This window comes from Mirounga angustirostris, unplaced genomic scaffold, assembly GCF_029215605.1.
Source record: "Mirounga angustirostris isolate CCGP_5_RB_7025 unplaced genomic scaffold, mMirAng1.0.hap1 SCAF_12, whole genome shotgun sequence".
NCBI lineage: Eukaryota > Metazoa > Chordata > Mammalia > Carnivora > Phocidae > Mirounga > Mirounga angustirostris.
The window spans coordinates 62,242,320-62,258,239 of record NW_026991720.1 but is presented as its reverse complement, the minus strand read 5'-3'; the positions used below and the strand labels follow the sequence as shown (position 1 = coordinate 62,258,239).

At 34.9% G+C, this 15,920-nt stretch overlaps 1 protein-coding gene across 6 annotated transcripts in view; it reads right to left on the bottom strand.

Annotated features, from left to right (window-relative positions):
- The window catches only part of THSD7A (thrombospondin type 1 domain containing 7A), a 448,580-nt gene that overhangs the window by 193,167 nt on the left and 239,493 nt on the right, over nucleotides 1-15,920 (bottom strand). For 5 of the 6 annotated variants that reach the window (XM_064575204.1, XM_064575207.1, XM_064575202.1 and 2 more), the window contains one exon: nucleotides 13,011-13,079. The exons of the other annotated variant lie outside the window; for it this stretch is intronic. In XM_064575204.1, coding sequence (XP_064431274.1) covers nucleotides 13,011-13,079 — 69 coding nt within the window. The remainder of the gene's footprint in view (nucleotides 1-13,010; nucleotides 13,080-15,920) is intronic. 6 annotated transcript variants of the gene reach the window in all.

Sequence of the window (15,920 nt, the reverse complement as noted above, 5' to 3'; positions counted from 1 at the left end):
TCCCATTTTATAGAGAAGGGAACAGGCTCACAAAGAGGTTAAATAATCTGTTCAGTATCACATGGCTCAGGCATTCTATCTTCACAATCTATACTCTAAACTACTTGGTAATTAATTCTCTTGGCTTTTATTTTTCTGAAGATGTTAATTTGTCATGCCTAGGGTTGACAAATATATTCACCAGCTATAGAAATCTGACAGTTGTTTTCCAGCAAAGACATTGTCTGTTTTATGGCCTAATCATTGTCTCCAATGAGATTTCAACACCCATTTGTTATCTTTATTCACATGCATGCATCATGTGTTTTTTTGTTTTGCTGCTTTAAAAATACTCCCTCTTAATTTACAACAATATGAGCATAATGTATTTTTGCTGTTATTATCTTTGTATTTATCCCGCTTGGCGTTTGCTGAGCTTCTTAAATCTGTAACTTGTTGGTTTCTCTTTCAATAAATTTGAGAAATTTTGGGTCATTATTTCTTCTAATAGGTTTTCTGTTAGATTAGACTTTCTCTTCTAATATCATTAATACCTTAATATTATTTCACCAGTCACTGAGCCCGTTCACCTTTTCTACCCTTAGTCTCCTTCCTCTTTGTTCTTCAGATCTGATAACTTCTAGTGATCTGTCTTCAAGTTCATTTAGCCTTGCTTTTGCAACCTCCAATTGTTAAGCTAAGGCAATAAATCTTTTATTATAGTTTTTTATATCATTGTTCTATATTTTTATGTCTATCTCCTCAAAATTCCATCTATTCACGTCCCAAGACAGTCTTATCCTTTAAATCCTTCAATGTATGTATAACAGTTTCTTAAAGTCCTTGCTTGCTAATTCTAACATCTGGGTCATCTTAAGGTATTTTTCTACTGACTGCTTTTTTTCTTGATAATGGGTCTCTTTATTCTACTTTTTTGTACATGAGGTAACTTTTTAATCACCGGACTTCATGAATGGCACGTTGTAGAGTCTGGATTATGTCATCTTCCTTTTTATTTTTTTTTCCTATTTTACACCTTCCTTTATAAGTTTTGTTCTGTCACACAGTTAAATTGCTAAAAAATCTTCTTTATCCTTACAGGTTTGGTTTCATTTGGATTAAAGCTTGTTTGGTTCAGATTTGAACTTGGTTGTAACAGTGTGGTCCTTACTCTGAAGCCATGGTCTTTTAGGGCCTGAGGTGCTTAGCGAAAATTCTTCACCCTTGTGGGGCTGGAACTCTGGCATCTCCCAGAGTGGCACTACCTATACCGTCCCTTTTCGGCCCCTCTCTTGCAGCACAGGTCTTCTGCTAGACTTTACAGAGTCTAATTCTGCACCTCTGCAGCCCAGCCCTGGGCCAAGGACCTATGATGTATCCCCAGACTCCCAGACTCTGCCCAACTCCCTCCGATGTAGAATCCCCTTCTCTCTACCTGCCCTGAAATTTCCAGTCATTTCAGCAGTCCAGAAATTAGGTGTTGGACTTCTTGGTTCAACAAGACTTGATACCACGCTTGCTTTCATATTTCCTTCTCTGTGTCAGGAAAGAGTCTCCAGTAGAAGACCAGGGTGATTGATTACCTCACAACTGTGATCACAGTCTGCTACTGCTTGCTGTTTCATGTCTAAAAATAGTTGCTTTGCATATTTTGATCAATTTTATAGTTATTCTTATTGAGAGAGTTCCAGTTATTTGATTATGGCTGGAAGCAAAAGCCTAACAGTATGTTTGGTTTTCTAAAGATTTAAAGTATTTACTTAGGCTTATTATTTACAGGTTTTGTGATGTATTTCTAAATACACATCTTAGAATTTTCATCTCTCTGGCTATTAGAAGAAGAAATTTTATTAGAGTAACAGTAGTTGGTAATCATATGTATCAACTCTTGGGAGTCATGACCAAGTCCATTTATCCATTTATTCGGTGAACACTTGTTATATATTGCCTATTTTGTGAGTGATATTTTTCCCCTAAGTAGCTTTAAGGGATTTATATTAACAGATCATGCAGCTTGAACTATTCAGATATATGCACTCTGATGTTGTTTTAAAAACTTTTATTTTGCCATTACAAGCGTGGGTGCAGGGGAGATAAGCATACCTGAGTGTTATGATTCAATATGTCAAATAGAAAGATGAATATATGAGATTGCTCCTCAGAGGAGAATTTTGGGTTAGATATACAAATTTGGGAAGGTAAATACCCTGGAGATCCAAATAACATCACTTCCCAGTCACTGTTTCTCACGTCACCCTATTTTAATCCTCTGCATAGTACTTATTGCTACCTGATAATTTCTTATTTATTTTATTTCTTTGCTTATAGTTTCTTTCCATAAAATATAAACTCTGTGACAGAAGGAATCTTGTCTGTGTTATTCATTTCTCAATTTTTAGCATTTAAACAGTGTTTATACATAAAAGGCACTCAGTAAATATTGGTCTAATAAATGAATGATTTTCTTCCATATAAAATTGAAACACAGGCATTTTCATACATGTGTAGTTTTATTATCATTAAATAGGAATAACCTTAATAGACCATCGGCTCTGAGGCCTAACTGCTATTTAAAAAAAAAAAAAAGAAGGCACACATTCTAAAACCAGTATCATTTAAAGAGGAGTTCACTTTTTGCCCAGCATTAAACTGGGTTACAATGAATATCCCTAACTCAATGGCACAACAGTTGAGATCACAAATTCAGGAGCAAGACATTTTGATCCACAATCCTGATTATGATATTTACTAGCTACATGTCTTGGTAAAATCATTTAATTTCTCTGTACCTCAACATTATATAAATATAGTACTTACTTCATAGACTTGCACTGAGGGTCTAATAAGCAAATAAATATAAAAGAGAACAATGTCTCACATAATTTTCATACAATATTATCATTATTACTTCAAGTTAGCTCATTGAACTCCATAGATTTATTCTTGGGAATCATTTTATCTTGAAGACGATACTGGAAAGGTAAATTGCTTCTTCTAACAGATGGCATTTTTGTTGAAGGTAGATCTCCCTTGCATGTGTTTTAGATTTTTGCTATAGCTTATAAGGTATAGAATAGTTTTACGACCTTTGATTTTCCTTTATGTGTGCCTAAAGTTTTTCTTTGCCCTGCATCTAGACTCATCCTTCTGTTCAAAGTGGGATAATATTTTATTCAAGTTTATGACTTTGTCAAGCCTTTCAATTTTCCTTTAAGGATGCTAATCCTATCCTCACCTAGATGATGACTAGAAAATGTGTCTCTGCATTTAACTGCACATAAACAGAAACCAGAAGAGCAGTACTCCAGATTCTTGTGTCAGTGGATAGAAGGGAACTCTCTGCCTCTCAATATCTATCAAAGCCCTAAGGAAGGTTGCCTGAGGGAATAGCTGTGCATCCATTCATTTAGATATTCTCAACTCTATCCCTGGGTTATCTCACTTAGCAGAGACCTATAAATCTGTACTATATCACATCAACCCCCACTGATTTGCCTTTCCTGAGTTATACTTCCATATTTAAACTAATGGCCTACACTGAGGAAAACTGCTTTAAGAAAAAGCTTCTGTATAAAATTCATTGTGGTGTTTCTTGTAAAAATGTTAATGAGGGTGTAATTTAATATAGTTAACAGTGTCCTCTTTATGAAGGCCTACTGGTGAACTTTCTTTCTGACAACACAGAAATTGTTGTGTTTTTCCTTTGCAAATGCTTTCTATTGTCCAATGGACACTGTGAATTTCCCAATTAATGTAGCATTCCTCTTTGCATGGGCTATTATAAGCTTAGAGCCAAAACCTGTGGTCCTACTTTAAGAGAATCACAGGATCTTATAGCATGTATTTTGTACATTTTCTTTATTATATTCATTACTGGCATTCACCTACTAGCATTTTTCTTTTGTCCCACATTACTCATCCCTTTATCCCTAAAATCACTTTATCTCCTTTTATTGTTATGCACTTACACAAAACCATGTGGGGCATAGGTAAGCATTAAAAAATAACATCACTAATGCAGGAGATTTCTTTTCTAACTATGCATATAATAAAAGCTACTTGATGAATTCAAGTCACTCCAAACCATCAATATGAGTTATTTTCCCATAAAGAGTATCTACTATGGGGAAATCTACATATTTTTATAGAAGACAATCATTGCTCTCTCTAAAGCATACTACATACGGCACAAATGCATATTGTTCATGTGAAAACACTGACTATAATTCACAGCCAGTAGCTGCAGGCTTGATTCTGACAGTGGAAAGTCTGGGACAAAGAGTAGATCACACCAGGTGACGATACAAAACCATAAAGGCACTTATTCAGTTGAACCATATGAAATTGCCACTAGACCTCAGATCTTGACCTACAAAGATAGCAATTTCATATGATTCAATATAACACTGGTTCAAATAACCATTGACAAGAATTGGCGTTGACCTTATAGAACCATCTCAGGAATAAACTTCGAGATGATTCCTAAAAAGGCTTAAATTATGTTTAGTTTTCCTTCAATTTTCTGTTATGAGAGGTAGGTCTCTATGGCATTTTATTTATTTTTGTAATAGAGATAACATCAGATAATATAATCCACTTACTTCTGTGATTTTGATAAAGTTGTAGACAGTGATTGTACCCAGACATTTACTCTGAAGCAAATTCAAAGGCCTATTACTGGAGTTTAGATTCTGAAGTAAAAAAAAACAAAAACAAAAAAACAACCAACCAACCAATCAACCAAACAAACAAAAAAATGGCTTTGAGTCCATCCTCTATCACTTACTATCTTAGTTTGTCTAGGAAAATTATTCTCCAATTATCCATTTAGTCATGTATTGATGGAAAGATATTATCACAACGTGTTAGTTCCTTTTCTTACCCCTTTGCTACGGATATATATTTGGAAGACAGTGAGAAATTGATTAACAGCTTTCTGAGTGAAAAACAGGATTTTATTTCAAAGTACTTCTAGAAATTTCTCAGGAATTAGGTACTTAATTGATCGAAGACTTTCTAATCAGACTTAGCTGAGGACGTGTAAAACAATGACTTTTCTGAAAATTCTTTTTTCTCCATCTCCATATTATTGTTAATATTATTTGGAGAAGAAGAGGTAAGTTCTCCATGGCATAATGCTGCCTGATCAGTGTGGTTTTAGATGCCTAGAAATCCTGTGTAATGTAAAGGGCAGATGGACCAGGGTGGCCTTCTCAGGTTGAGCAATGGTGAAAGAGATGGTGTTCTTTTTAGAGCAATCAAACAATCCCAGGGTTCCTGCGAGCATTTCCTTCAGAATCCTTGAGCAATGGAGTACTGCTTAAACTTGTCAAGGATTCAGCATCACAAAGCAAGGGAAGCTGTAATTACTCTGTCTCTCATAACTCTAGCAATAAAATTAGTTATATTTCGTTTTAGTTTGGACTAATACAAATAAAGTCTACTCTTTCCAAGAAAGGAGCAATTTCATATATAATGTAAGTACACCGCAGGATCTTGGGACATATCATAAAGAGACTCCATGAATTATACATCCTCTGTTATGTTTCTCAACTAGCAAGGCTGGTATACCATTAGGCCTTTACTACATGTAAAAGGTTTAGAGTAAAACTATTTAAAATATCCCTCCCTTTTCTTCAAATTAACCAGAAAAGTAAAGACATAAGCAAAAGCAATGAATAGTCATTTTGGCAAATAATAAGTGCAAGGCCTTATGCTAGGATGTGTTTTATATATGTTCTCATTAGGCCTCTGCAGAGGACAGGAAAACAAAGGAGGAAAAGAATGAAGTTGGTGAGACATAGAGATGACTCTGAAATGAAACTCTGTGAATCAGACGTCAGGGAAGTCAAGATCCTCTGACTGAAGGGTTTTCTCTGTCTTAAAATATTTCTAAAAGACCCAATCAGCCAAATGTACCCAGACCTCTGGTAAGAATGATGGATATTAATGCTAAAATTTAGGAGGGGAAAAACACAATGCCCTCCTCAGAAGCTTGAAATATTGGGGGGTTGGCATAAATATTGATGAGAGAATTGTAAAATAATAGAATTATATGTAATTAAGTGGTAAATTGTGAACTATAGTATGAGAAGGCTTTCAGCTTTGGGTGAAGAGAGATCACTGAGGCCCTATGGTGTGAAAAAGATTATTCGAAATAGGAGGAGATGTTTGGATAGTTTGGGGACAATGGCTGAAGGGCTTTTACTGCAGAAAGTAGAGGAGCATCAAGAAAAAAAATGACAGAGATGACAACTGGTCTCTGTTGTTAGCTTAGAGACTGTCCTTGTGTATAGGCAGATAGAGCCCAAACTCTGACACTGAGAACCCGTAGCTTTGTTAAATATAATAAATGTGAAATTGTAAAGAAGTACATCAAAGGCATATAATTACAAGAACATGGATGGCTACTCTGAATTGAATTATGTTCAATATATAATTTTTTTAAAAAATGACTTCACTCCATGGGAGGTATTTTTAGTGGATTCCAGTTTAATAATATAACAATACGGATTGTGTATTTCGAGTGTATTTTTGTGGGCAATAAATGGTGAAACCTTTCCAAGATGAATCTGTTGTCATGGCTTCCTTTTCCCACTGCTATCCTCCCTGGTTTATATCCCCTTTTATTGCCCATTGCTTTTAGAAGGAATAAATATTAATGAGTTCCACAGTGTAGTTTGTACTCCTGTTAACACTGGTGAGAGTAGCTACTCCCTTTTGAGCAATCATCAGCAAGGCAGGCAACAGTCAGCCACAAACCATTTCTTTTACATTCTTTTTTTTTTTAAAGATTTTATTTATTTATTTGACAGAGAGAGACACAGCGAGAGAGGAGGGAACATAAGCAGGGGAGGTGGGAGAGGGAGAAGCAGGCTTCCCGCCGAGCAGGGAGCCCGACGTGGGGCTCAATCCCAGGACCCTGGGATCATGACCTGAGCCGAAGGCAGACGCTTAACGACTGAGCCACCTAGGCACCCCTCTTTTACATTCTTAGAGAGCAGGAGTGCGCCTCTGGAAAAAAATGCTATTCATTCACCAGTGCGCATCCCTGAGTGCTAGTTTCAAAATTCCTCCTGGTGCTATCATTCATCTACAACGGACTCAGAGAAGTAAGTGCTTAAGGGTTACAAAAAGCATATGTACTATAGTCACTTGACAGTGTCAGGTTATGTGACATTTAATCCACCATCTTTCTTTCATTAATGGAAGGTCCTTCATGAATTGCCATGGCTTCGTTCCATCTGGGGTTACAGGTATGAAGTAAGATGAAACAGTATCTGAGAGTGTTAGGTGTTCTTCCTCTCCAATTTCCTAGCTTAACTACTAGCAAGGTTTAGTGGGTTTGCCGCTCAGGAAGCTAAAACTAGGCTTGATGAGTGAAAATAAGACCGGTGTTAGAATGAAAAGTTCTACTTCACTTTGGAGGACATATAGTGACTTTTCCCAGGCACCCCAGCCTCCCTGGTCTGACCTCCAGAAAGGTGGAAAACCCGTTTTCTGGACATGCATATGCCTTTGTTTCTGTGTCTCATCTTAAGGCAGTGATTCTCTTTGGATCTAATAGAGGCCAAAAATCTATGTTAGAATTTGGGACAGATGTGTGGAGAAGCCCAGGAAGCTTAAGGTTCAGGGCCCTTCTCATGCACAGTCCCCTTCTGAGAAGACTCTGGCACAGATCTTAGTGATTTTGTATTGGGAATTTTGCTTTTTTTAAAATTTTTTTTATAATAATAAGGGTCCCTTAGATTATATAAACTTTGAGGATTAGAAAACCTGGAGCTTCCCTACCCCAGTCCCAGTCTCTCCTATAGTTTTGGAAAGGCTTTTAAAAGGTCTCTCATGAGTTTTCTGATAAAATCAACTCCTGATTATAATCACAATGGTGCTTTTATTTTTATTTATTTATTTATTTTTTAAAGATTTTATTTATTTATTCATGAGAGACAGAAAGAGAGAGAGAGGCAGAGGGAGAAGCAGGCTCCCAAGGAGCAGGGAGCCCGATGTGGGACTCGATCCCAGGACCCTGGGATCATGACCTGAGCCGAAGGCAGACGCTTAACCATCTGAGCCACCCAGGCTCCCCACAATGGTGCTTTTATAAAAGAGATTCCTAAACCCATTCCAGACTTGCAGAATCACAATCTCAGTGTATAACATTTGAGAATTTCTGCATTTTCTTAAAGCATCCAGGTGATACTTAAACTACATTCTGAGGCTATATACTTTCCAGAAAAATAATTCACCCAGTGAATAGGGTGAAGGTCCTTTATTAAGGATGGACCACGGTTGTAGTGCTCTTTCAGGGCTTAAATGAAGAATCTCAAACTGTAGAAGTCTGTAGAAGTCTCTCCATGTCAGCCTTGTGAAGGGTCAGTTTTGAAACCCCAGTAAATAAAACTATACTTACCAGGCTACAATTAGGCTATAAGCTCCCTGAGGACAGAGATCAAGTTGGCTTTTTTTAAACATTCTATCTTCAACATCTAAATCAGGGATGCAACTTAATAATTAATAATTATATTCAGTTAATATAATAGTTATTCAGTAATTATTACTGATTATTCAGTAAGTATTATAATTATTATTCAGTAAGTATTTATTGACTGAATGAAGGAATATCAAGTGGGATATCCAAATTTGTAGTACTTCATCAGATTGTGATTGATGTTGAGAAGAATAACACTCTGGAGAACTGACATAGAATGAGTTTAACATTAAGTCACTGATTCCAACTGTTTGTGTCCCACATTAAGCATTTAATCTTTGCAGCAACAAAATAATTAACAGTGTCTTAATAAATTCAATCAATATTGTCATTGTTATCATCATTGTTATTTCTATTATTTTCTTTTAGACTGGGCATTTGGGACTTAAGTTTAGGTATTTTAAGGATTTCATTAGACTTCACGCTGCTGGAGAAATTCTATTGTTTCTAGCCTATCAACATCTCTTTGTGTCATAAAGATTATTTCCCAATATTTTATTCTTGTTAGCATAATATTACTCACATATTTTATCAGCATACCATCTATGACTTTGTTTAAGACACCAACATAGGTAATAAATTTTATCCTCTCCAGGTAATAATTCCTTTGACATGATCACCTTTGCCTAGGTAACAATGCCCATGTCATGCATCTTTCCCATTAGCAAATTGGGAAAAACGAATGACAGAAAGGGAGGAAGGTTTGAAACACAGGTACTCATGAACTTTCAGATGTTTCTCTCCTTCAATTTTGAAAGTCTGCAATCACATTCATGCTTCATTGAACAATATCACTTTAGCAACATAATTTTTATTGAGTTTTATGTTTCTGGAGATTATCCTTCACTCTAAAAATACTAGAGAACATTCTGGACATTTTTGATTATCCAAGGAAATTTTCTGGATAATAAAATTATCCATTTAATCGATAAAACCATTCAATCTTCTGAATAGCTTTGGCATTGCATACATGTATAATTTAAGTCAATCTCACATTATTTCCTGGAGAAAATAAAAATTTCAGCTGCACTTTATATGTACAGATTGCATTATTGCCTGGGAAATGTGTGTTTATACATTAGCCAGCAATGGTGAACGTGTGGACTGATTAGTCCACACTCTTAGTTGATCACTGTGAACACTTTATAATATAGTTGGCTGGTCTCATAGATGCAGTAATAATTAAAACAAAATAATTTTCTGAAATAACGTTTGACTCTGACATATAGGAGTCCTATTTCTAGATTTTTTGTATTCTTTATTTGGTCTTAATTAGATCATCTGTAAGAAAAAAATGAGTTTTCTCTTATTCAACATCTTATTTTTATTGAATTTATTGAACTTTATTTAGTCCCTTTTATTTCATTTGTTGAACTGGAGAATATATATATAGCTTATAATCTATGATTATATAATTATAATATTATTAATTATATTTTTACTTTGATAATTATTCTTACATTTTTAAAATGCATAATGACTTAATAAAAAATAAGGGTGCTCAATATCTCTATCCTTTCCCCAAAAATATACTCTTTATCATTTCCTTCTGTCATAGATTACTATTGTTCATCAACTGTACAGTGTTTTAGTCATGTGTTAATATTGCTTCATCATATCTATACTTACTTAGATCACCCAGATGTTTATCAAATTCTTTGGACATCTTGAATTCTTCTGTTTCTGGTTTCAATTTCCTTCATCTTAAGCATTATCATTTAGGAGCTCTTTCACTGAGGGCTTAATAGAGGTAAAACCCTTTCATTTTTGTCTTAATTTTGTCCATAGTTTTTCATGGTAGGTAGCTGGATAAATAACTCTAAGTTGATATTTATTTCCTCTCAGTACTTTCAATGTATCATTTTTGTTATTTTGCTTTTTTTGCAGCTTTTGAGAATTTCACTATAAATTTATTAATTTCTTTTTAGTTAATTTCTGTCCTTTTCTTTATTCCTTTTGCTTTGTCCTTATATAGTTGATGAACTGAAATCTCACTACACTGTATCTAAGCATGCATTTATTATTATGCTGCTCAGAAATTCTTTCTTGATTTTGTATATTCTTGGCTTTCATCAAATCTAGAAAATTCTCTCATCTTTTCTATACATTCTCTTATTCATTTAATTCTGCATGCCTTACTTCACTTTTATTCTTAACTCCTATCTTCAATGTTGCATTTTGAATAATTTCCTTACATTTGTCTTGAGCTTATTCATAACTGTTGAGCTCAGTCTGTCTAATCTACCCATTTATTTATTTCCAGAAAAGCACTTTTCAGTGCTAGAACTTCTTTTTCTTTCTTTCTTTCTTTCTTTGTTTTTTTTAAATTTGGTCTTTTTTGATTGTGACTCATTACATTTAATGTTTTAACTTTTCCCTTTACATCTTTAGTAAGTTCTAGCATATATATTTTATGGTCTCTGGAAATATGGAAATATTTCCAATATTTCCAATGTTGCGAGTCTAACCTTAATGTTTGTTAGGTATTTTAAATCCTGTCTAAAATGGATTATTTTTCCTCATGTAGTTTTCAGTGTTGATGGTGGTGTTTACCTGGGGAAACGCTGGGGCTTAAGTTAAGTTATGCCTATCTTCAGAGTTTTTGCTTTTCCTTACATCAGGCAATCTCACAGTACTATTGGCCTGATGCCATTTCTTATATTAATTTCTCAGCTTTGTGGTCCTTGGACTCATTGAAGTACCATAAATTTGAAACTTAACTAACTAGTAGCGAGTACAGGCCCATAGTTGGAATTCTTAGGAGAGGTTTGCTCAGACTGAGGTTGAGGCTGACCTGTTTCCTCGTCCTCTATAGGTAAATTGAGTTTCTCTACTCATTTGTTGGCGTGATAACCCTTTAAGGTTGATGAAATAAAGCAGTATTTCTGCTTGTACTCTTTTTTTTTTTTTTTGGCTAAAAGTTTTAGGTCATACCCCTTATTGGCATCCTGCCCCTCACATCCCCATAATGAGTAACCCTCCCCCTGTATGCACCATTACTGCCTGAGGGCAAACACTGAAAGCTCAACCCTCTTGGTTTGTTTTGGGAAATCATTTAGTTAATCAAGACCTCAGTTCTGTACTTAAAAGCATTTAAAATAATACTGTATCCTGCCTGTCTAGATGTTTTGTAAGGGATGATTTTCAGCTATTCTAATCTGCCATATTACTGGAAATGGAACAGAAGAATCATTTAATAGGTATTTTTAGGCAAATAAAGTTAAATAATGCACATAAGGACACAAGGCCAAGCAGAAATGAAAATGAGGTTTCCTGATTATCTGTCTAGAGTTCTTTTGAAAGTAGCCTTAACATGAAAATCCAAAAGAGGTTTTTAAGCTATTATGTAACTAGAAAAGAGAAATAAGATAGATAAAACATGTTCTCTTAAATGAGTGGCCAAATTGAAGCATAGTGCCTAAATTTTGGCTTTCTTCATTTGATCTAAACAACTATATCGTGTTTCCTGTATTCAAAGTCAGAGTTGTGAATAAATGTTTATTTAGGGATGAAGGGTGTGTGTGAATATAGCCTCTTGCTGAAATAAAGAATTTTTTAAATGCATTTGAAATGTTCAAGATATAATTTCCAGACAAAAATATTATAGCATTTTATAAAGGAGAGAGTAAATATGTCAAACAATAAATGTTTATTAAATGTCAACTAAGTCAAAGGTATTATAAGCCCTTTTTCATGTCTTCCAAGACAGCTTCCAAGCTGTCTCATCTTATTTATTTATATATATCTTCTTTTGATTGCTTTTTTGGTTGAGTACTTCTTGATATCTCATTAGTAAGCTCTTCCTCTACTAAAAATTCGAAGTTACCTTGAGGATAGACCACTGACCAGCTTAATCTAATTCCCAGCACGTTAAATTTTTTTAGCTTCTTTCCCAGCAGCTGACACCTCTTGGCATCTCACTTTCTATTTTGTAATCTACTCATCACAAATTTCACAGGGTTAACAGTCTTTCTCTCCCACAAAATACCCTGAGAAGTAATTTCCAAGAAAAATCCCTTTTTCAGGGATTTCCTATGTTTTTATTCTATAATTGTATCACAGTGCTTTTTACATCCCACTGCATCCTTGTAGGCTGTCTCCAAAAGTTAGCCATGGTGTGATTTAGTTCCTTTTTCCTTTACCTTATTAAGATTAGTAGAGCACAGAGTGGTGTACTTAGAAATACGATAAATTGTGAAAAGTGTTCATACTTTCATTAATTTATCTCAACAAGTGTTCATAACCAAATTATATATATCTGTATATATAATTATGGTATCCTAGTGACATTTTTAAGTCGGTAAATTTAAAAGTCCTTTTATGTTTTTCTATAATTTACAGCTATATAATGATGCTATAGAAAGTCAAGAAACAGGAAAGCACTTCTATCTCAGGAGTCAGATTTGATACATTTCTAGAAAAGTAGAAAGTAAAAGTAAAGTACTATCTTTCTTAGATGGTTTAAGGATTATATCAGGAAATGTACAGAGAATCTCTGATACACATTTCTGTTTTAAATGGCACGTAAAATGTTCTCACCTACCTGTTATTTCAAAAGTGATGGATAGGAAAGGTGCAGCACTAGACTTCGATGTACTCTGATATTTATTTTCTGAAATAACAGGGAAAGAGCACCATAAGCATAGCCTTTTTTTCTTCCCCAAAAATAGCTTTGACCAAAGTGGGCTAGTTTGTGGAAACTACAGATAAACGACTGTAATTATAAATAATTTGCATTCCATTTCGAGATGATGACTATTTTATCTCCCTGTTTCTTTGTAGAACATGGGAAAATAAGAACTCTTTGTTCATCTTTCTGTGTACCCATTCACAGTTCAACCATCCTTCCTTCCATCCATCTTTCCATTGATCTTCCAAACGTTCTGCTGGTTAATCTTATTATCTATCATCATATAGCCTCATTATCCAGGCTGTTTTTCTTAATAACCTCAAATCCCACAGACCTTATCCAGATTTCAGTGTGAATTTTTTGATAGGTTTTCTAGAAAAAAAATGTTCTAAAGTTTCCTAAAATATGTATCATGGAAAGTTTCATAATGCTTTATAACCAACACTCTCGGTTCCCCTCATTTAAAAACGCGTTTGATCTGTATCAACAGAAAGAATATCTTGAATTACCATAGCTAAAATCTACTTTCATTTCACTTTGAGCTCTTTAAACAATCAATTCATGTTCATGCATCCAATGATCAGCAACATTTTCATCAGCTTTCTAGCTACTGCTAACCTCCCCACGGGCAAGGCCTCTTCCTGTCATAGTCTGGTAAGGGTAGATTTCATGCCAGCATAAGCTGAACATTCTTCACAGTCAGCTGGAATTCTGACCAGCCAGCTGAACAGAAACTGTCCAGGGTTTTACTACTGACTCTTCTCAGTAGAAACTTGTCAAATCTTTCTTCTAAAGAGGTGGAAATTTTGCTCACCTGAATATTGTAGGGCAAAGGTTGTGAGGACTGGGAGGGATACCTATGGCCTACAGCAGCACATGAATAAGATGTGGCTACTCTCCAATATCAAGTACATCTATTTTTCCTATTGTCAGTAGACACTGTCACCAACTTAATAAATATTCTGATGATATAAATCCATTGACACAGGTAGGATACGAAATTGTAAATATAATACATTATACTTTGTGACTACCTTAATAATACCTATTTTGATTTTCTGGAAATTAAATATATTAGCTCCAGGGAGGAGAATTTTTATGGTGTGGTGTGAGTCTATTAAGAGCAGTGAATACACCAATGAGTAAAGTGATTTAACACGGACCTGTACTGGTACTAAGGTGGACATTACCATTCTTCTGTGTAATGTGATGTGCCAAGAAAACAAAGGAATTTTATGTGAACTTCGTAGCATTTATTTTCAGTATTTCTGTATCAGGAAATTTTATTTTGAGTTAAAGTATTTTATTTGGGGTTAAGGTATTTTTTAGTATCTTGGTTACATGTGAAAACAAGACATTTATTCATAGAACACATAGTGAGACTCTACAAAAACAACAATGTAGACTTTTTTCTTCATATTAACTACAATGTGAGTTGTTCTTGGGGTAGGTTGTTCATGGTTACCCAGTTGGATTTACTTGAGATCAGTACCTTCTTATTAGGACTGATTGAAGAAGTTATTTTGAGAACTTTTCCTCTCTTTGTAAAGTAAGCTTCATTCTTTTGTATTTATTGAAGGAAAACAGAATGTGCCCAATCCTCACAGCCCACAGCCTAATTATTCTCCACTTCCACATATTTATAGTCTTTACATGTCACCCTTGGGATGCTGGCATATTGAATAAGTTTCCCCTTGGGAAATGTTAAGTGCTTCTGGGGGGAAATTCATATAGCCTCAGTTCTGAGAAAAAAAAAAAAAAGCTGCAACTTTTAGGGAGAAGTAACTGTTTTTATGAAGACTATATGGGCTTATTAGTATTCTTGGTATTTGAAATGAAAGGACACAAATTCCTATATACTTATATGATAAACATTAATTTTTGGCAAATCGATTATTTTCACATCCATGGATCTTTGCTTTGACATTCGCTTTAGTCTAACAGGCACACCTCACCAATGATACTCTTTTTGTTTTCCTTTTACGCTGTGACTTTTATTTTTGGTGCTCTGCCATGCTTTGACAGACTCTACGGCAAAATGATTTAAAAAAAATACCCAGTTGCAATTCAGAATTCTGAAGGATCTTTTGAAAGTAATAACCCACAGGACATAATTGACATTCAGAAACTAAAATCTGATCTACCCTAGCAATGAAATTATACTGCTCTGAAAGGACTGCTATAATAAATCCATCTAAGAGTGTTAAAAATGTAGCCATTAAAATGGCCAAAAAAATATTAATGTACTAACATTACATGTTTTATGCTACTTCCTTACAACCTCAAGATACATTAGTAGTAAAATGTATCCCTAGGCTAGATTCCTAAATGAGTTGACATGCTACGTAAAGTTAGTGGCTACAAAACAATTAAATCTTGCAAGTTGCAAATGCAGAACTTCAGTGTTTATTTTCCATGAATTGCTGCTGGTCACGCGTACCACTCATTTTTTTGTGGGGGAGGGGGCAGAGGAGTCGGCTCTTCTTTTGTTTTTTTGAAATACCCATTTTTCTTGGTTCTTTCCCTTCTCTTCTGGCCCTCCTTTGTCAGATTTCTTCTCTGAATATTCTCATTTTGGGTCTTTATTCTTATTCTTTTCCCTTTCCAACCAACATATTTGCTAGGAAATACTACCCTGTCCTATTTACAACTTGCCAAATACAACATACTCATCTTCCTTGGCAAGATTTCTTTTTTTGTTTTTGCTTTTCTTTAACCCTGTGCTTTAATACACACTGTCCCCTCTGCCTGCAATAAACTTCCTCTTGCATTCCTGACCCACTTACTGTATGGAATGTGTGTGTCATCACTCAGCTATAGGCC